Here is a 23,851-nt window from a genome sequence, read left to right as displayed (position 1 = left end):
TATACCATTACACTAATATTACTTGAGCTTTCATTTCCGTTTTCCTGTTTTTTAACCATTATTCAATATCATATTCAGACACATTAAATAAACTATGCATTTTGATTCTTAATTCATTGCTTGATCTAACTCTGGTTTTTGATAAGCTGAAGATTATGGCTCACACACTGCACCAAGGTTAAGCTAGATCAGCCTGCCAGTACTAATCTGCTGACAGCGTGGCGTTTCTGTTCAGGTGAAAACAGCGGCATTGCAGGATTGAATGCTTGAGCAGAGCTGTCAGATGCTGTGCTGAAGACAGTATCGGGTATTACAGTCAACCAGAGGTCATTACCACATAGTGGAGGACAGTAGTATCTTAATCAGTGCTGGTAGTAGTTCAGTGATAGGTGTTTCAAAGTCTGTAATGATGTACTGTATTGAGTGGCAATGTATGCCAATGCTAGTAACCTGTAATGATGTACCATACCATAAGGTGATTTATGCTTACTCTAATAAGTCAAAAGATGTTCTGTATCCAGTGCCAATTTATGCCAATCTTAGTAAGTCTGTACTGACACAAAAGGTAATTTATGCCATTGTTTGTAGATCTGTAACAGTGTCCTGTACCAAGTTCTGATACATGCCAATGCTTGTAGTCACCATTTCCCATGAAAGTATGTGCCAAGTATCGTACACCAGGCACAGGAGAATTTTAATCTGATGATATGGAGGGTCATGGAGGTGTTCGACCATGTACTGTCCATCTGAAGAGTCTGAGATGTTGCAATGTGTGAAGGATGATCAGGCATTTTTTTCTGTGTGTTGCTAATGTTGGGTGTGGCTTGCTTGTTGCTTTGGATTTTCCATGCTGAAACTGTGTGCTACACTCTGAACTCAAATTAGATATGTCTTAATAAAAAGTATCAAAATTACTTTGAAATTGTCATGAAAACATGATTTTTGTGGTAATGTTAAATTAAGAGTAAGAACATATTTGTTGCAAGTTGTTGTAATACAATTCTTTGTCCCGCCTGGAATCAAGTGGAATATTTTTATGTACAGATAGTGATGCTGTTACACCAATCCGGTCAGAGCGAGCTCAGAAGACTTCATCGGCAGGGACGTTATCAACCGTCATCACAGACCAGGAGGAGGATGATGTGGACACAGAGAGTATGCCCATTGCACCCCAGCCTCCCAGGTCCCCCAACCCTCGAACAATGAACCAGAAAGATGCACCATCCTCATTCACCACAGAGAATTCATCACAGTTCAATCAGGTAGTGACTCGACGACCACACTCACCATTACACCCACCATTACACCCACCATTAAACTCACTTTTACACCCACCATTAAACTCACCTTTACACCCACCATTAAACTCACCATTAGACCCACCATTAAGCTCACCATTAAACTCACCATTACACTCGCCAGTGCACTCACCAATACACTTAACAAGCTGTTTATCAGGCTTGGAAAAAAAGAAAACATTCCATGTATTGTAAAAGGCAAATATTATGGATGACAACTTCTTCTTTATTGTATGTCCCAACGTTTCTGGGGTATTCTTTGGGCCATTGTATATACATGCAACACTGAATTCTGGTACATTTAGTATATATACTCATCTTGTTTGTTTCAATTCACCTGACGAAGGTGCAAGGAATAGCCCAGAAACGTTGTGACATACAATTAAGAATGAGTTATCATCAATAATATTTGCCTTTTACTTGAATACCAACTTCTAAATACCTCTCAAGAACCTCATTCCATGTGTAGCATCTGTAAACATCAAATAAATGCAAAACAAGGACACATGGCAATATTGCACAGGTAGCCCAAATACAGTATGCATGATAACAGCGAGATCATTGAGATATACTGTCAGTTTACAACCACTGTAAACACAATATCGAAAAGACTAAAGTCACAATGCATGAATGGAATAGAAATGATCACAGTCAATACCATGTTTGTCTATCTATGATATGTTTGTGTTGACTTGTGGCTATGTCTGTTTGCAGGAAGGCAATAATGCTGATGGACCTGCCATGGGTGCTGTTGGACCTCGGGTTTACACCCCCGACCCCGGTGAGGATCTGGATGACTTTGTTCTCCGACCTGCGTCACAGGGTGTAACCATCAAATGTCGTATCACAAGGGACAAGAAGGGTGTGGATCGTGGTATTTTCCCTACCTACTTCCTTCACATGGAGAAGGATGATGGCAAAAAGGTGAGAGTAATTGCATCATGCCACGTCTGCTACTGCCACGTCTGCTCCTATGTAGGCTGTAAGAGTCCAGATCAGCCCAGCCCAGCTCAATAAAATGTCCAAAGATGCTGCAAATGTTATCCATTATAGTATTTTTGCAGGCAATGCTTTCTTCAGGCAAAAGAGTTTAGCATGATTCTAGATACATCTCTCAGGCATGCCCAACCTCAAACTATGATCTTGATGTTTTGATCAGATATCATTCAGTGAAAAGACTAGTAAGCTTTAGTCCACAATATTAACACTGACAGCTTTCTTGCAACTGAAGTCATTGTTTTGTGTGTATTCAGACATTCCTGTTAGCTGGAAGAAAACGGAAGAAGAGTGCGACGTCAAACTATCTGATCTCAACTGACCCCACCGACCTGTCACGTGCAGGAGAGTCTTTCATTGGCAAACTCAGGTATGACCTTGTCAGAGTCACCATCTTTAGGGACCGTCCATAATTTATGGCTAGGGGTTTGTTCTGGGGAGCTGGGGTGTCAGCAATTTTGTACACACGTACTAGGGGGGTCAGCAATTTTGTACATAAATATAATGTTTAAATTTATGCTTAGAAATTATGGAAGGGGGGGTGTCATTGATTTTGTACATGACATGCAGGGGGGTCACCTATTTTGTACATAATTTTTTTAAATTTTTTTTTTTGGCGGGAAGGGTTCATTCACATTGTACATGCTTCTCCATAAAAATCATCATCACCCCCCCTAGCCATAAATTATAAACGGTCCCTTATTTGGCAGTCATTTTTTTTTTTTTGATTGATCCAGCAAATGGCTGGGCACATGTTACCCTGGTCCTGGAATTTAATCCCAAGTGATACTCCTGCGTCCCTTGTGGCTGTGGTTAATGTTCACGTCAATCATATTTTCACTCCTAAATTTTCATTTCAGGTCTAACCTTCTAGGGACACAGTTCACGCTGTTCGATAATGGTGACAACCCCAAGAAAGCTGGGGATGGGGCGAGACGTGAGATGGTTGCTGTTGTTTATGTGAGTAGTTTCTAATTCTCAGTTCAAAATAATTTGAATTTTGCTGTATGTTCCAAATGGAATAACCCTGTGGGGACCACGGTGAGGTCCCCCAGTAAGTATATATGCATCTGTTAGGGATGTCACGATAAGTTTCATGAATCGATACATATCACGATTCGATATGTATCACGATACCTATTTTTGCAGCATTATTACGTAAATTTAGTTACATTTTGAACATTAATGTCTCATATTTAATAATTGTCCATGTAAAAATAATTCTCAGAGATTAAAAAGTTCTAATTTTCCATCTTTGTGCATGAAAAATAATCATTTATAGCTCTCATATCATCAAAAAAACAAAAATGTAAATGATGCATAAATATATTCAAACCGATACTTTCAAAACTAAATATTGATGTGTCATCATAACCCAAATGGTGCTTGTAATATCACCTACTGTTTTCCTGGTATTTACTTGATTATCAACAACTTTCCATGATATAACTGGAATATGAACGGCACAAAACAGCAGCAAACTGGTTAATATTGACAGTGTGACTTTTCTTCACACATGTCATTCTCTTCAAGATCAGATTTAGAGTGTGGATATAGATGATGTTGTCTTCTTGTTCTTATTGAATGAGGGGCGGTGGGGTAGCGTAGCGGTTAAAGTCTTCCTCATGACAAGCGAATGCTTTAACTGCGAGGGTGCCCAACCACTTCTCTTATTCATATTACATGTGACAGGTCTGATATATACATCTACAGTGACATTACCCTTGCTTTCAGGAAACAAATGTGTTGGGCTTCAAGGGTCCTCGCAAGATGACAGTCATCATCCCTGGGATGAATCTGGACCACGAAAGAGTGGACATCAAACCTAGAGGGGTGAGTGAAACCTAGAGGTGTGAGTGGAACTCTGGGAGGCTGCATGTCAAGGGACATAACTCTGGAGCAGTAATCAGAACATTTCTATGCTTCATATCTGATAGTGGAATCTAATCTACTGTAGTTTTATATATTTTGAATGAAAGTTGATGAAGGCTGTTGCGGGAGTCTTATGCCTATGAGTTTGTAGCTACTGAAACAGTGAATCAGTGTTTGTTTTTGCTTAATTAGTGTGTGATTAGGTGAAATGGTGTGTGTTGGTGCAGAATAAGTGTGTGTTGGTGCAGAATAAGTGTGTGTTGGTGCAGAATAAGTGTGTGTTGGTGCAGAATAAGTGTGTGTTGGTACAGAATCAGTGTGTGTTCTAGGGGAATCAGTGTGTATTGTTAACTGGGTATGTTGCAGGACCATGATGGGCTGGTAGAGCGGTACAAGAGGAAACACATGGAGAACCTTCTGGAGCTTCACAACAAAACACCAGTCTGGAATGACGGTCAGTACAACTTCGCCTGTTGCTATCAACCATTAGTCTGTTGGGTGGATTCAGCTATTTATCAATATCAGCTGATTTGATAAAACTGGAATAATTATGTCTTCAGACACTGAATAGTTTGCTAATATAACCACTTCCACTATTTACCTACTGTTTTTGAGAAGTCTGTTATGTCTGACATGTTTCCATGTGGTGTTTCAGAGACCCAGTCCTACGTGCTGAATTTCCACGGACGTGTCACCCAGGCTTCAGTGAAGAACTTCCAGATAGTACACGACAATGATGGTACGTTACAACTGTGTGGAATGGCTCCTAGGGCAGTGGGGTAGTCAAGTGGTTCAAGAAGTTTGCGTGTCACACCAAAGACCTGGGTCCAGATCCCAACATAAGTCCAGAGCCCATACTCTCTCACTACAATAGCTCCTTTTCTCTATAGCAGACCTTAGAATTTGATTTGATTATCTAGAGAATTTTATTACATGCAGATATTCTAAAGTTTGATAAGATGATTACTTGCACCATTTTTTGCAATGTTGGTCATTATAGTAGCTAAATTTTTCCTTATCCTGACTCATGCTCTTTTGCTTGTCTTCTTCTTCTTGCGAACATAGTGGAACACTTGTATCTCCTTATTTGAAGCTCCCTTCAAAATAAAATCACTAATTGGTACTCACCACGAGTTGCTCCCCTTTGTCTCCCCTGGCGGGAAAAGGTGTCGCCACCCTCTGGCCATGTGCTTCACTCTCTCCTTCTTCGCCCAGTGAGCAGGATGTGAGAGCGCCTTGTGTCTCCTTACACACATATCCTTTGATAATCTCTTAGTTTTTACCTCTCATAGGTTACTATAGAGGTATAGCTAGTATCCTTTACTATTTGTATTGATTAATTATCGTATTTCTACTGTTTATTCACGTGTATTAAGTGATTGTTCAGCTAACTTTACGTTCATGAAAATCTGTACGATTTGTAGATTACGTTTTTCTGCCTCCGATCCACATGTAATATGCCCTAGTTGTTCTACGCGTGTCGCGTTTAATTCCGTTGCAGTTACTGCATTAATTTATCTCATTCTGCATTTAATAAATATCATCTTTGCGTCTTAAGGCGTGCTGCAGATAGATCACGCAAACAAGGGCAAAACATGGCAGAGAGTCCAGATATTCCTTCCAGTCAGCTGCTAGCGATCGACCCTCTCCGTCTGGTGTTCTGCTAGAGACCCCTCGCGGCAGAGGAACGTGGGGCCGCAGTCCGTTACCTCGAAAAGCGACCGGCCTCCCCAGACATCCGTCATTGCAGACTAAGTCTAAAGAGAGGGCCTCATCGTCGTCTCAACGCAGATTGAGGACACCCAGGGCAGCATGAACTTCCAAAGGAAATCTCTGAAGACAGCAAGAACTTTCTCAGCCGAGATCGTTCCAGCAGCAGAGTTGGGCCTCTACGATGATCAGCGATAATCATCCCGACTTCTACGGCAGAAGCGACCGGTGTCAGCGACTGTGACTTCTGCAGAGATCTCCATGCAGCCTGATGCCTCTACACCGGCGTCAGGCGTCATTGATGTGAACCCCATCGCGAGAAAAGCGCCCGGCGACTTCGTCTAGATCATCCCAGAAGACATGATGCGGCAGATTATGAACATCATGGAGGACCACCACAAACTGCGCCAAGCAGGGTCCGAGCTCTTCAAGGCTCCAACGTGAACAGCACCCAGAGGCACCCCCGTCCAGCGTAGCCAAGGCGATGTCACCTTCGCGAAGGAAGTCCGCTTTACCTTGGCGAAGGACCTAGATGTACAGCCCTTCCGAAGGCCTTCGCTAAGGCGGGAGAGATCATCACCATCTTCGATTTCATCTCTAGATATGGACTCAGACCATCAGACATCACGGAAGCCTTAGCGAAGGTCATATCATCGATCCCGGACGGGCGCCAAATGAAGCTTGAAAGCATTCGCGAAGGACATATGATTCAGATCTTCATCGTCTAGAAGAACATCGAGGGACTGCGAAGAGCTTCGTGAAAGCTATCAACATTCACCTCACAAGTCTCGAGAAGATCATCCCATAGGCGATCTCCACTCCGTTCATCACCAGGTCGATCACCCATCAGATCTCCACATAGAGCGGCACAAGTCAACTAGATGCCACAAACCTCATCAGATATACAGACAGCTACGCAGTCGAAGAGCATCTACAATTTATTAATGATGATGGTTTGAGGATGATGGAGGAATCATATTTTCTGATGCAGAATCACGGTATTGGATGGTCAATAACCTAGATCTCACATCACCATCTAAAAGTGGCAATACAGCTCAGGCGTATTTGATGAAGGAAGATGATCCAGATGCAATCACTCTACCCCGATCGACCCGATTGCGGCAGTGCCACAGAATCTAGATGCAGCTTTCCGAAAGCTCACGAAAGTTCAGATACCACATCTACCCAACTTTCAAGCCAAGAAGTTCTCCACGCATAACATGGACTCCTTCTACAAGGCCCAGGACATCGATGAGAACTATAAGATCATCAGCGATGTAAAGAACAAGATTTACAAGATGGATGATGCGCCAAGTTGGCTCATATAGAAACCATGGCGAGGCGTATGTTCTTTGGGTTAAATAGATCTAGGGCGATCAATGAGACTCTTATTACTAGATTCGGGGATTCCACGGCGGAAGATGATAGAATGATTTATTCTGCCTTTTACTTATGCAAAAGAAAGATCAGCAGTTTTTAGCGGATCATCTTACATCTGTTTCAGCAGCACTGACCTTAGCTTCGTCGTCAAGGCCTCCTAAGCCTCCTGTAATTGGGGAGAACTTTACAGCCCCACTTTATACAGCCCGTGGTCGACAACATCCATCTTTGGCGGAGAAATCGACAAGGTCGCCAAGGAAGTCTCTAAGGATTCCAGGAAGTCCTTATGATTAGATCGATGGACACAGCCAGCGTCATTAGGTCAGACTTCACAAAGATACTCAGGCAGATCTAAGTTCCGCGGGCCTACAAAGAGCAAGAGACAGGAAGATAGCCAGCTCTAGAGGTAAAGATTCTTTTAAATAAGCCCATATGGCAACTATAGAGGGGGATCAGGAAGAGGCAGGACACCCAGAGGTTCCGCAATTATAGGCGCTGAAACACAGGTTCGAACGACTGGAGTCTTCCACCCCAGCCGTTCCAGTACAACCAGCTCAAGTGGGTGGGCGCCTCCAACTACACTGGGAAAACTGGGGGAATACTGCAAGATCCTTCGTCTCCAACATTATTCAACACGTTTTCTCAGATCCTCTACAGGACAAGCCTCATAACGACAATCAAACCCCCAAGTTAGATTTACAAGCGCAACAACTACCAAAGATAAAGAGGCTGTCTCATCACTCCTATCCAAACAGGCCATAGAAGTAATAGATCAAGCAAATGTCGAACCAGGTTTCTACTCCCCAGTTTTCCTAGTTCCCAAAGAAAAACTCCACGGAGAAATACAGACTCATCTACAACATGAGCTTTTTCAACAAGAACTATCTCACGCCAAAACCACGAAGTTTCAGCATGATACATTTACCTCAGTTACGCCAGATGATTAGGCCCTATGGACTACATGGGCAGCATAGATCTACAGGATGCCTACTTGCACATCCCCATTCATCCCGATTCCAGGAAATACCTACGATTTACTCTAGAAGGGCTACATTACCAGTGGAAAGTACTCCCCATTCGAATATCATCAGCCCCTGGCTATTCAATGAGGATAACGAAACCGATTATCAAATTTCTACATCGTCAAGGGCTACGCAAGTCGCGCTTTTACCGACGGACGGGGATACAAGTAGATCAAGATCCACTCGTCTCAAACTACAGTTAAATTACATCATAAAGCTACTAACACAACTAGGGTTGGTTAGTAAACTTACGCTAAGTTGGACCTAGTACCATCGCAAGACCTACAGTTCCTAGGTATTCGATTCATCACAAATCGCATAACCAGTATTATGGTACCAGAAGACCGTTGGCTCAAGATACAACAGACCATTCCACCAGCTCTACTCTCTCCCGTTACCACTGCGACAATGGCAGAGCCTACTAGGTCTTCTCACATCAGCCCAAGACATGACTGTCACAGGCAGATTACAGTTACGTCCCCTACAGGTCCTCATCAACGCACATCTCAACGATGTACAACCATTCAGTCTACCAAAACATCTCAGACCACATCTACTATGGTGGACCAAGAAATCGAATGTCTCATGAAGGGATTTGTTTAGCAGAGCAGGAATACAAAACCCATCTGTATGTAGAGCGTCACTCCCAAGTTTGGGAGCTCATCTCACCAACCACACGATATCAGGGTTATGGAATCAGCAAGAATGCAAACTCCATATAAACAGTCTAGAAATGAAAGCTGTAATCAACGCTATTCTACATTGGAGCACATTTCTACAAAATCTTGGCCTAATGATCCATACAGACAATTGACAGTGGCGTTCTACATAAACAAGCAAGGCTCAAGCGAGATCGATGAACCTTTTGAACCTAAGCTTTCAACTGTTCGATTTAATACAAGATCTAAATCTACATGTCAGAGCAGTGCACATTCCCGAGCCAGAAATATACTAGCAGACGCTCTCTCTCGGCCTCATCTACCATCACCGACAGAGTGGATGATCAACCGGAAATTTTTGCACAGATAATCAAGCAATTAGAGCGCCGCTAATAGACCTATTCGCCAGCGATTCAACAATCAGCTACCGACATTAGGTGTCACCAGTCCCAGATCCCCAAGCTTGGGCAACGGACGGCTCTAAGTCTATCATGGGAAGGCCTCACGCGTGACAGCGTTTCCGCCAGCAATAATACCTCAAGTATTACAGAAAATCAGACAAACACAGAGCCTACAACTCACTTTGGTCGCCCTACTGGCGGCCAGAGCGTGGTTTCCCATACTAATTCAAGAAATCGGTCAACCAACACTGGAGCTACCCAGCGCATAAACCTGTTAATTCATCCTCACACCAAACAAGTGCACGGAAACCCAGCAATGTTCCAACTACACGTATGGACTGTATACAAATGTGTTTAAACAAGAGAGGATATTCTGCCAGGGCGGCAAAAGCAGTCACGCTTGCCTTTTACGTTACTCAACTTCGTGAATTGTGTACGGCGACAAGTGGCACAGTTTGAAAATTATGCAACAAAGAAAGGGTTTACAGCAAGAGAGCTTCACAACCTCAAGTGGCAGACTATTTGTGTTACCTGACGGCAAAAAACAAACATTTAAAAGGTTCAACGATATCAACATATCTTGCGGCTTAGCTCTGTAATCACCATGAGAACGGGTGTCAAATTGACAAGATCTCCAGAGTTACTGGCCTTACTACGAGCTTTCGATTGGAGGACCAAAAGCGGAAGTTCCAGCCCAGCTTGGGGATCTGAATGTAGTGTTACAACACCTCACGAGAGTGAGGTCTATGAACCCTTGGAATCGACAAACTTTGAATTTCTCTCACAGAAAACATTGTTTCTGCTATCGCTAGCCACAGCAGCAAGAATGTCTGAAATTCACGCTCTGGATTACGAGAGGATACAGTTTGATGACAATCATAACACAGCGCACCTCCATTAAGATGGGATTTCATTGCAAAGAATCAACTGCCAGGTCAACCAGACAGATTATTCCACATCCGGCTATCCTCTATTCTCGGATCACAAGATACACAAGACCTATCACTGTGTCGGTAAGAGCTCAAAGTTTATTTACTGACGATCCAAAACAAGGAGAAGATTTCTCAAGCGTTTATTCATCCCATTATCGCCTCACGAATCAAACAGAAGTGTCACGGACCACAATATCTATTTGGATAAGGACTGTCATTCTCCGTGCCTACAAGGCAGCAGGCTTGGACCCACCAACAGCATCAAATCCACATGAGATCAGGGCACTGGCCTCTACCCTCGCCCTACACGGTAACTGTTCCTTGAACACTACGATTATGGAAGGATGCTATTGGAAATCTAACATGGTATTTGCTAATCACTACCTAAGAGACATCACTACAGAAGATGTCTCTGGCATTCACCATTTCGGACCACTGGTCCTCGGCTCAGCAACTGACAGTCCCTCAGAGGGTGTTAAAATATTAGCCTCACAAGATTAATATGTATTTTTATACATACTCATCTAGCTTATAACTCTAAGGAGTTTTAGGGCTATGTATATATGTTCAGCTTAAGTATTCTACCTTAAGCATATACTTGGATATAGTCAATTTCAGTGCCTCTATCAGAGTCACCTATATATATATATATATAATTTATATGTATTGTTCAATATATTCATAATGTAATTCCCCTTTAATGGCTTTATATAACCTATGGTTTTCTTTATACAGGAAACATCCTAAATCTAAGGCTTCATGAAGTTCCCGTGAGGGAGATATTACAGTATATCTATACAAAATCACTAATTATAAATCCAAAGTATTCTGTTACCCACCTCCGTTCCAGTAGGATGCTACAAGCAAAGAGCATGAGTCAGGATAAGGAAAAATATGTAATTTTTTTAGAGTAAAATTGATATTTTATACTTATCCTGACTCATGAGGTTAACCCTCCCATCCTCCCACATAACACTTTGGATTTCCCTGTAAATTCAAGTGTTGGGCTCGCTAAATCAGGAGAGAGTGGAGCACATGGCCAGAGGGTGGCGACACCTTTTCCCGCCAGGGGAGACAAAGGGGAGCAACTCGTGGTGAGTACCAATTAGTGATTTTATTTTGAAGGGAGCTTCAAATAAGGAGATACAAGTGTTCCACTATGTTCGCAAGAAGAAGAAGACAAGCAAAAGAGCATGAGTCAGGATAAGTATAAAATATCAATTTTACTCTAAAAATTACATTTTCAGTTACTGTTCAGAATGCCTGTGTTTAGATATCAGAATTTGGAAAGAGTTCATTCCGTTCCACCATATTGTTTTGTAACATTACCGTGCCTGGGACCCTTATCATACAAAGTGGTTCGACGCTATATATTGTAATTAATTTTTGGGCTTTTAGTTATTTTTGTGAGTTCTCTAGTAATTGTTGTGTTAGGTTTTGTTGATAATTTTCGTATATATTAATTTATACATATTATTTGGCATGGGGGAACGGGAGGAACTCTTACCCAGAATTCAGACCACCATTTTTACATTGGACATGACTGTTCTCCTAAACTCTTGTATTCATATCATATTTGACACAGCATATCTTTATCAGTTCTACTCTCTACTTTAAAATGAAATGAATGTTTAGCCTTAAATATCAGTATGATTTATAATACTAAACGGTTCCTTGGGGAGGTGATGTTCATGATGTTGAATAAGATTTTGTGTTTCTTAACTGGAACATACAAAATATTTCATTATCATTGTCCTGTAAACTGATAAAGGTTAAAACTCATAGATCATACATACTTCTCAAAATAACATGCAGGGAGTCATGATGGCTCATATTTTCTGAATTTAGATGAAACCTGTAAGTAGCATAGTGTTATCCGTATCTAACTACTGTATGTAGATGATAGCAATTGAATTCTATTATTTCTGCAGTTGACTACATCGTGATGCAGTTCGGCCGTGTGGCAGAGGACGTGTTTACCATGGACTTTAACTATCCCATGTGTGCTCTACAAGCGTTTGGCATAGCACTCAGTAGCTTCGACGGCAAGTTAGCGTGCGAGTGACCTTCACCTTGGATACATTATAAGATGGCTGATGGACAGTGGGAATCCGAGTGATGTAGTACTGCCTGCTGCATGGCAACACTGCATGGCAACGGGGTGCAATCAGTAGGAATATCTATATCTCTATATATATGTATATACGTGTACTAAGCCAAAGCATGGCACGGCCCCGTGTGAGCCTGACTTGCCATGCAGAGATGAGCTACAAGAAGGAATATTCACAAAGTATCTAGCTTTTTGTCTTTCAAGATCTAGGTCACAAGAAATAAGTTCAAGTGCTAACGGGAAACTTGAAGGAATACTGACTTGTCAGAGCGAGCAGGTGGAAGTAGGGCTGCTCTGCATGACAGGGTATGTTTCTCACATGTGTTCTTCAGACAGAGTGGGCCTTGCTACATCGGAATCTGGACGCGTCATCGGATGTTGCAGCATCATTTCCATGCATTGACTTCATCAGGACCTGGCGTCTCCTTGTCTGGTCAGATGTGTGCTTGGCCTGCCATTTAGTTTAGTTTGTAAACTTACAATTTTGAGTTTATGTCTAGGTACTCAGTAGACATAGCACCTACTCAAGTGTGCATCATGTTTCACTTAGAAGAGTTTATTTGAATTTCTGTACGCTGATGCTAGAGCTATGTGTGATGTACGAGGTTGGAGATCCATCCAGCCAGAGGTTGTGAATGTTTGTAATATTTGTGAAGCAATTGTCGTAGTTATGCAATGTCTTAGAGGAGATGTCTTAGAGGAAATGAATCAAAATATGATGATGTTAAATGACAACAATTTCACCTCTTCTCTGGCTTTGTTCGTGGATTCTTTCCGCATGTCCGATGTTTTATTTATTTGATATTTTGTTGTGCTGTTAGCACACTCAGTGACTCCGCCCATTTCACATGGCGGTATGGCCTACCCACACTAGCCATTGTCCTACTGCCCCTTTAATCATGTCCACATTCCAGCAATGCTGTGATCCATGAACACCCACCGTGTCTGGGAAGTAGAAACTAAATTAACACCAGATTTCAGCTACTTACCTGTCATCCATTTTTAACTGATATACATTTTTTTAATAAATACAAATATTATTTTGGCATTAGACATTGACTCATTGTTTTCATGAAGGATATCACAGTCATCAAAAACAGGTAAATTATCAAGTAATAAATCAAATGTTGGTGTACTATATGTCATGTTATTTAGCTGATACTGACGAGACGACGATGATTTTCGCGGACGCCATTTGTTGTCGCTGCATATATAGTGTGTTTGCACTTCAAGTAGCTGCTACAGAGAGGGAGCGCGACCCTCCTATGCTGTGTGATAGTGTTCACTTACCCTGACTCAAGTTTCAGCCAAGGGACTGGTCATTTAGGACAGGTGGGATTATAAAAAATGGCATAATAGCTAGAGAGGATACGCTTCCAAAGTTTATCACAGCTATAAATTGGGATTGAGAAAATGGCTTGGTTCTAATTTTCAAACAAAAACATTTAGGTTGGACTTTATGTAGAGACTATTCATTCTTTTAGGGTGTAAGGGACACCTAAAATATTTTTACATGTGTTTAGGGGTTAGTTGGGTGGGGTTCCAACAAAATATGAGTCTTTAGACATTCTCACTGTCCCTAGATCCCTTGTTATAGCATAGTACCAGTCCCTAAACTACTTAACATAAATGTATCTGATTGGAACTAACATGTTTTCCTGATAATGGCCTTTGTGTTACTGATAATGTCTCAGTATGTTTTACAAGTTACTTAATTCGTTAAATTCAGATATTGAATTCAAATGTTGTTGTACTGGACATGTTTTCATACATGCAATCTCGGCCAAAGTAGGTCGTGCGGCAGCCGCTTAAAGAATTGTGTTCATGTGGAAAGAAAGAGTTTGTGCTGCTTTTTAGTTTCTGATTTAAAGGCTGTTGCCCATGCCCCTTTAGATCATGTTTAACTGCACAGCGGTTGTCTCCCCTGTGTATGGTTCTGGACAGATGGCGTCGTAGTGGTCATCAACTTGTATATGCATATGACAGCTGCCTTACTATCAGAGTGTACACTACATCTCGATACTGACATATTGTGTATGGACATAATATTTTGTGACGGTCATAATAATCTCAATAGATACAGTTTGTTCGGACATTACTGTGCGTATCTGTCATAAGAGTGTGTGTTTTGTGTGTGTAACCTGGAGCGTGACTGTACACCTTGGTGTATATCTGCATATGCTGTATTTGTGTATCATGAAGTAATGCTAGTGTAGTGTATATCTTTGTGTATATTTACACCATGGTTTAACAGCTTGAATTTATACTGCTGAAAACAAGTAGAAGGGCACAGTTCTTTCATAATGCTGTAGTTTGTTTCATGACAGATTAACTGTAATGTGAAAAAGTATTGTTCCTTTACTTCTTTTGAGCAGTATATTTTCATTATTTGGTGGATACACAGACCAGGATAGTTAAAACACTAGTGTATTTACAATCTAGGTGTATATTTACATCTGGTGTATTTGTACACTTATTGATTTTAGCACATGTATGTATGTACACATGGTGTATATAATTGTACACATAGTATATTTGTACATATATCCCGGGGTATATGTCCCCAAAATGGCATACTAGTGACCTTTGTTCAGTGATTGGTCACCTTGGTCACGCTGGTGTCACAGACGTGTTTGTGGCAGATGTTACTGTTCCTGGAATACATGGCACTAAGATTCATCCCAATCCTATCAATATGATCTGATTATGAGCCATAGTTGATGGAAAGTGCAGATGTATTTGAATTTGAAAAAATCCTTAAAAACATAATCAAATTTTACTGATTGAAAAAGGAGATAACTTTAAATCAACAATATGACAATGTTGTATTTTTATAATTTTACAATTATTCTGTTGAGAGAGTGGCTTTTACCTGACTGTTGTAGGGCTCAATAATATTTGCATGGAAATATGGAAGCTTAATGACAGGAGTGTTCTGACTTACATGGTGCAATTCATTGATGTAAACTGGATGCACAAAGCATCTTCATTTGAATGTTTTTCATGGCAGCAGACTGACAGTCCTGCTGTTGATACTGTTGGGTTGGACGAGGAGGTGGTGGAATTGGGGATCTTCAGGGGGATGTTTGAGAGGGATGTAGTAGGTGTAGCATAATAAGGCTCCTTGTTTTCTGTAACATATGTTATATTAGGGATTAAACTTGCTGAGTAAAGTACAGATTCTTGTACTTTTGTTGGGTTGAATCCCATCCAGGATTCGAACCCACACCCTCATGTAATAATCGCCTGCACACAAAGTCAACCACCTAACCTGCTCAGCCACCATGGCTTCCACATGTTCACTGTTTCTGATTGGAATGGAAATTTGTGATAGTCTTTCAGTCATGTCTGGTTGAAGAATAGAATTACACCCTGTGACCATGGCTACCATAGACATACACAAACAGTTGATATTTTACTAATGGGAGACATGATCTGACACTTTGAACCAATTTACCAGAACTGGAAACCAGTTATTAAATACAACTCCCTCCCTCCACAACCCTCCATTTTCTTTTCACCTCCTCATCACGAACCAACCCTTCAACCCTATTGTCTTTACTTGATCTCTCATCGTCATGGTTACCAGGTAGTCGATCTTCAGTTTACTCTGTTGTTCACTATCTTGGATCTCTAACAGATATTTTGATGTTTCTGCCAAAATAATGAGCCTCTCTGATTTGTTGATCCAATTGTAATATAGCTTTAACAAAGCGGAATTCTTGTCCATCATGTTTGTGTGTTTTGCTGTAATTTTATGCTGTTGTATATTTTTACAGATTTGAATCAACGGTAAAATGATAGCAGTTGTTGAAAATGAAATATATGTTTTCTGTTCATGAAATGAAGTAGGTAATGCATGTGTTTGACCTTATGCAGAACTTCTGTATGAGATCAACAAGGTTGTTTGTGTTAATGACTGATCGGGATAGAAAACCAGACATGTTTCCATCCTACTGGTAAACACAACTTAAGAAAAACATGCACACAGCTCACCAGCGCAGCCCCTCTGCATAGAGCAGTCGTCTTCATCTGCATTCCCCCATAAAAGTCCAAGTGAGAAATGGTCTTCAGCAAATAATGCTTGTCTTAAGAGCTGACTCAATAAAAATTCGGACTCGTTTGATGCATTCATCGTATCACTGGATTGTCTGGTCCAGACTGCTGGGTTATTAACGAGTGCAGTGTTAACAACACGTAAAACATCAACATAGGGACATTCAGAGATCAGTTACAATGAGATGTGTCATGAGTGCCCCTTGCTTCTTTGTTCATTTGACTCACACACTCTGCTTGTTTCAAAATATCAAGTAGTTTACTCTGTTCGGCACATTGTCCATTAAAGAAAGAATATGAAGAGAGAAAAATTAAAACAAATAACATTGTATCCTTTCAAAAAGGCTTATCCTGGGGACAAAACATGATCAGTTTGTGACATCATGGACAATTAATGACATCACATCATATTGATCTCAACGATGCAGTAATGAGACACCAAATTACACTGTCACATTTGAAAACAGAAAAATGCACCTGCAAATATTCAAAGGTTTTGCCCTTTCAGTTTTGAACCTTTTGACTGTCCGGTAATTTGTCAGTTTGTGATATCTACAATTAATGACATCAAGTCCTACTGATCTCAACAGTGCAGTAAAGTGACACCTAGTTATCCAGTCAACATTGAGAACTGAAAAATGCACATGCAAAAATTTGAATGTTTCAAACTTCAACCTTTTGACTATCCAGTAATTTGCATTGAATAATGATGTTCTGCACTGAAGTGTCTTGCATACTTGAATCAGGGTGTCTGGCTACATACCTGCTTATTGAGGGTAAGTAGTACAGTGCAGTTTTTCTTTCGTTAGTTTACCAGTACCAGTATCTCTAGGTACAAGGTTTACCAGCCGTATGTACATAAGTACAACTGTCTACATATCAGAGTGAGTTTCCAGCAGGAACAGTCCAACACATTGCTGTGCATCGTGTAGACAATGGATATTTATGACAAAGCTGTTAAAAGTGCTGAATCATCAGTTTTGTATGAGTATTCACTGTTGCTGATATGCTCTCATCATCCAAAGGCCCTCGTACATATCACACGTTTAGTAATCTGCTCAAAGTCTAAGGAGTTTACATGTATGTTATCATAAAATGCATAAACCATATCCATCAGTGTTGATAGATGTAAAGCTGTATTTTGATAGAAACAAAGGGTCAAGAGTAAATGATATGGTTCCTACTACCAGCTTTCACTAATTTGAATGTCAACTGTAACAGTGTTAGGGACATAGGTAAAATTATTTTTTGATTGTATTTTATCTGGATATGTAAAAAAACAACAACACATTTTTGAAACTGCAAAACAGTTGATTCAGATTTTGAAAGTTTTGTATCGGGAATCATATCTTTATTAGTCTTTTAGGTCAGAAAATTGATAAATATTGGTTGTTGTGTTTTAAGATGAAACAAAAAAAGGGTTTGGACCATATTTGCAAACACTAATCTTTAAATGGTGAAATTTGCAATTTTTCCTTTGTTGAGTAGGAATGTATGGTGACAATATGATGGTTGAATTTGTTTTAAAGTTAGCTATTAAGTTAGCTACATAGTTGTTACAAAACGTAGACATCAGTGTGAGAACTGAACCCACATCCAGATATCCACACTGGGGTAGTGTTGGGTGAATCAGACCCTACATACAGACAGACTGACATCTGGACCCACTGGTACAGACAGACACTCGCACAGACTTGTATACATGTCACACATGGGCAAGAATCAAGTTGTTTTCTTGTCACTTTCCCAATCGGGTTCAACAAATACCGTCCTTTGTCATTTTATTTATTTTTATCTTTTACCAGAAGTATTTTGGGTGTAGCTTTCTTTCATTCACATGTGTGATCACCGGACATTCTCTCTATTTTGATAACAGTGTATATATGTACCACCGACTCTGTTATCTGCTCTCTTGAATGAAATAAAGGTATACAAGTAATACCATGTGTTTGTCTTTACTGCTCTTTGGCACATGGAAGACATCATGTAAACAGACCCTTGGCATGTCTCAACAATCTCACAGACGAAATATGTAATGGTCCCAATATTGATACAGTAGAAGCTTGTGATGTCCCAACACACACAGTAGACCCTTGTGAATCAAAACTCACATAATAGAAGCTTGTGATTGTCCCAGTTCTTATAAAGTAAATCCTTGTGATGGTCACTTTCATGCAGTAGGCCCACGTGATGTCCCAACACTTATACAGAAGCTTGTAATGGTCCCAACACTCGTACAGAAGAAGCTTGTAATGGTCCCAACACTCATACAGAAGAAGCTTGTGATGTCCCATCACTCATACAGAAGCTTGTGATGGTCCCAACACTCGTACAGAAGAAGCTTGTGATGGTCCCAACACTCGTACAGAAGAAGCTTGTGATGGTCCGCACACTTGTACAGAAGAGGCTTGTGATGGTCCCAACACTTGTACAGAAGAGGCTTGTGATGGTCCCAACACTTGTACAGAAGAGGCTTGTGATGGTCCCAACACTCATACAGAAGAGGCTTGTGATGGTCCCAACACTTGTACAGAAGAAGCTTGTGATGGTCCCAACACTTGTACAGAAGAAGCTTGTGATGGTCCCAACACTTGTACAGAAGAGGCTTGTGATGGTCCCAACACTTGTACAGAAGAAGCTTGTGATGGTCCCAACACTTGTACAGAAGAAGCTTGTGATGGTCCCAACACTCATACAGAAGAGGCTTGTGATGGTCCCAACACTTGTACAGAAGAAGCTTGTGATGGTCCCAACACTTGTACAGAAGAAGCTTGTGATGGTCCCAACGCTTGTACAGAAGAAGCTTGTGATGGTCCCAACACTTGTACAGAAGAGGCTTGTGATGGTCCCAACACTCATACAGAAGAGGCTTGTGATGGTCCCAACACTTGTACACAGAAGAAGCTTGTGATGGTCCCAACACTTGTACAGAAGAAGCTTGTGATGGTCCCAACACTTGTACAGAAGAAGCTTGTGATGGTCCCAACACTTGTACAGAAGAAGCTTGTGATGGTCCCAACACTTGTACAGAAGAGGCTTGTGATGGTCCCAACACTTGTACAGAAGAGGCTTGTGATGGTCCCAACACTTGTACAGAAGAAGCTTGTGATGGTCCCAACACTCATACAGAAGAGGCTTGTGATGGTCCCAACACTTGTACAGAAGAGGCTTGTGATGGTCCCAACACTTGTACAGAAGAGGCTTGTGATGGTCCCAACACTTGTACAGAAGAGGCTTGTGATGGTCCCAACACTTGTACAGAAGAGGCTTGTGATGGTCCCAACACTCATACAGAAGAAGCTTGTGATGGTCAAACTCTCATGCAGTAGACCCATGTGTGTCCCAACACTCATACAGAAGAAGCTCGTGATGGTCCCAACACTCTTACACAAGAAGCGTGTGATGGTTCCAATTATTATAAAATAGATCCTTGTGATTGTCAAACTCTCATGCAGTAGACCCATGTGATGTCCCAACACTTACACAGAAGCTTGTGATGGTCCCAATACCCATACAGTAGACCCATGAAACCCTTGCGATGGTCCAACACTCCTACCTCAAAAGCGTGTGATGCCCCAACGCTCACAAGGTAGATCTGTGTGATGGTCCAACACTCTCTGTAGATCCTTGTAATTGTCTGACAATCTCAGTAGAAGCGTGTGATGCCCCAACACTCACACAGTAGATCTTTGTGATGGTCCAACACTCACACAGATCTTTGTGATGGTCCAACACTAGTCTGTAGTTCCTTTGAATGGTCTGACAATCTCAGTAGAAGCTTGAGATGTCCCATCATAACTCACTTAGCAGACGTTTGTGATCAAATCCTTACACTCGTTAAATGTTTGTGACAGCTATATTTTATTTGCTCGTTAAAATTTCTGTACTCATGTGCCATCCAAAAACCAGTGACAGTAATGAGAAAAAGAATGTACTTACAAAACTGCTCCTTTTGTTTACTGTTGTTCATATTTAAGCTTTAAGATCGGGACCTGAAGGCTTGATCGTGTGTCATTGTTCCCGAAGGTATGGACCTGCCCATATATCTATCACTGGATAGACAAGTCGTAGAATGGGCTCCATATTAGACAAATTACTGGCCGTCGTTAGTTCAAACCAAATACTTAGGACCTGGGACCCCTTCAACAATACGACCTTAGCAGTAGGGTGATCGTACCTCCCATACCGTAACATAGACTTACGATCGCCGTGGCGCTACGATCGCTTCGTGGAACTGTTCCCTGCTCTGCGAAGAGTCGCGCCCCACTAACGCTGAAGGGGTCGTTGTCGGCACAGGTACTACAGATACGTACCCCAGGTACGTTTCTGTATACAGAAATGTACCCTAAACAAAGTCCAAATACAGAAACGTACCCGGTACCCTAAAAGGCGGACGAGTCCATATTCCGCAATCCAAAACCGAAACCGTATGTAGTTTACGAGTGGTATTGGGCATCGAAATATAACCGTTACTGTGTATGTTCGTTTTTTATATAACGCAGTCAAATGTATCTAATACAACAGTATGACAGTTCCGATCAAGAAAACGACCCAGTGGGTATGGAATCGTCCTAGGGTACGTTTCTGTATGCTGATTCTGGCTAGGGTACGTTATACAGAAACGTACCTGGGGTACACATCTGTAGGGCCTGTGCCGACAACGACCCCTTCAGCCCCACTAACTGTGACAAGAAACACGTTTAAAACTTTACAGCTCGTAATCACTTACTTCATTGTTTAATAAATGTCATAATGTCAAGCGGTTGGGCGGCCTGGTGGTTTAGACGCTAGCTCCTCATGTCGAAATGACCTGGGTTTGATTATCTGCATGGGCGCAGATTGTAATGCCAATTCAAGTTAATGTCCTCCACTGTATGACTGCCGTACCATCAGCGAAAACGTGTTGCCGCCATATAGCTGGAATATTGCAAGCTAAACTCACTCACTCATTCACTTAAAAAACGTCACTCATCCACCCGTTTTACTTTTTCCACCACCCGTTTTACTTTTTCCTTCGAAAGATGTATTTTTCAGTGATTTCAAATAGAATTATAGACTGGATGGATAGCTAGAAATTGGATAACATGAAATAACTGTTTCTTGTGTTATTAAAGATAGATAGATATATAGTAACGAGCAGAAAAAATGCGACTTTTCACAGACGTAGTTTCACAATTTATTTACTGATAAATTCAGTTATATTTTTCATACATCCACTCTGGATACTGAAGTTTACGTTTATGCAAGTCAATAGTCTGTTAGTCCACCGTTTCTCTCGATGCACTGCTGAATACGGCGTCCCATGCTGTCAATCAAATTGTCTATGTAGTCCTGGGGTAGGTCCACCCATTTTTGACTGATGAGATTGGACCACTCAACGACACTCTTCGGTTCCAACTTTTCTAATTTGTCCTTCATAATCTGCCACACATTTTCAATTGGGTTCAGGTCTGGTGATGCCGCTGAAAATTTCTGTAAGGTCACGTGACTCGTTTCAAACCAGTTACAGGTGTGCCTTGACTTGTGTACAGGTGTAATGTCCTGTAAAAGTTTGAAAGGTATTCCACTCTGTCCTTTATGGGATTCGACCATGCCTTCTTGTATAAGTTGACAGTACTTGCGTGAATCCATCCTTCCTGTAATAGTTATATAGCAGCGGCGTTACCCCGAGTTTGCCTATACCACCCCAAACCATGACACTGGGTCAGAACTTCGGAACCATTTTGCAGCTACGTCCACCTCCTGACCACCTCTTTCTTGTGATCCTATAAAACTGAAACTTTGATTCGTCCGTAAAAATCACATTTGAATAGTCTGTACCCTGCATTTCCCTGCACCACTCGAGCCTTTTCTCCATATGTGCTGTTGTCCTCAATGGAACTTTCTTCGGCACTCGCTTGACATATCCAGATTTCTTTAAAGATCTTCTGATTGTCCATTCTGATACCTTAGGGGTTCCTTGACTTGACGCCTTCACAGCAAGCTGTTTTGCAGACCAGTTTGGGTACGCCGCCGCGAGACGCGCGATACGTCGTCTGTCAATTGCCCCAAGAGTAGCACGACGTCCCGATCCAGCCTGTCGCTCTGTCCCTTACCCTGCGTCAAATTTCTTTAAATTTCGGTAAACAGAGGTCCGATGCAATCCCGTCAGTTTCACAAGTCTGGTTACGGATGTAATACCTGCTTCATAATATGCCAAGAGTCGATTTCTGTTGTTTTGTAACGTCAAGGCAAAGCTTCGGTATCGTCTGCTAGCAACGAGGTCACGTGATCAAGCAATCCCTGAACCCAAGGGAGATAATTCCATACCAACAAGGCAAGCTACTGGCGGCTAGAAACAATGTATTTCGGCTTTTTTGATAGTAGGATCGAGTCTACAGAACAAAGATTTTTGTCGCATTTTTTCTGCTCGTTACTATATATATATAGGTACAGCTAGGCATCGAGTGCCTTAGACTTACATAAACCGCCAGTACCATAGTGATATGAGCCATACGTCGAAGCCTTAAACCGAGACCCACATTGTCATTCTTGGAACTTTATTCATCTAGAAATATATAGTATAGCACCAACTCAAACTTCTTACAAACCCTATCCTTTAGGGTAACAGAGTGACGTTAAGTTGATGTTGCAGCAAATTCGCTTGGAGGATACCACAGACGATCTTCAATATATTTTTCCAAATTTGCGGATTCAATTTCGTGTTTGAGCATGGACGGTTACCCCCAATAATAATACACACACACACACACACACACCCCACCCACACACCCTTAACACAACGATGTTCAGAAAACAATCTAGTATCTCTTTATAGAGAACAACAGAGTATGAAAATTTGTCTATTTCCCTTCCCAGATAATACCATGACCCGTTCCACGTAATCTAGTCCCTGAACCTCATTATTTTCCCCTCCGTCCAGCCATTTCTTACACACCCGTGGGTGAGAAACCCATGTGAGAAAACTGGTATCACACATATGTGTGAGATCGATTTCTAATCCCGTGATTGGCTACTCCATGGTGATGACCTAAGGTCAGGGTATGAGGGACTACTTTCCTGATTAAAATTCATTGATAAGTTACTCGTGCTTCAATCGAACAGAAACCTGTTACTCGTGCAAAAAATACCCCTTTACACCTACCTGTTATTTTCGCGATAGCAACATAAACAGGTATTTATACAATGAGTCACAAGTAGAATAAATATAACACAAATCTATTTATTTTCGAATTCCTTTTATTAAAACTTTTGATTTCTAGTCATGAATTCAAAATGGCTCCAACAACCTGTGATACCTGTGTAAACAATTATGTGAAAATCACCGTTAGACATAAAGCCCTTGATTCCCTTCGAATATTCAAAATGTACAACACTGGTACTTTTACTGGAGAGATGCGACAAGTGTCATGTGT

General features: G+C 41.3%; 1 protein-coding gene across 1 annotated transcript; it reads left to right on the top strand.

The window, feature by feature from the left end:
• Window positions 1–1,044: 1,044 nt before the first annotated feature.
• LOC124268475 (tubby protein homolog) lies at window positions 1,045–13,546 on the top strand (the record flags this gene model as incomplete). Its single annotated transcript, XM_046703454.1, has 8 exons — window positions 1,045–1,262; window positions 2,013–2,222; window positions 2,552–2,664; window positions 3,155–3,254; window positions 4,029–4,127; window positions 4,533–4,620; window positions 4,822–4,905; window positions 12,202–13,546. Coding segments are annotated over 8 exons (1,046 nt in total), but the record flags the coding sequence as incomplete, so codon positions are not given.
• Between the last annotated feature and the right edge of the window lie 10,305 nt (window positions 13,547–23,851).

This window comes from Haliotis rubra, unplaced genomic scaffold (genome assembly GCF_003918875.1).
Source record: "Haliotis rubra isolate DU_JTF1 unplaced genomic scaffold, ASM391887v1 Scf1382, whole genome shotgun sequence".
Taxonomy (NCBI): Eukaryota; Metazoa; Mollusca; class Gastropoda; order Lepetellida; family Haliotidae; genus Haliotis; species Haliotis rubra.
Note: the sequence above shows the minus strand (reverse complement) of the source record. Positions and strands in the feature narration are given on the sequence as shown.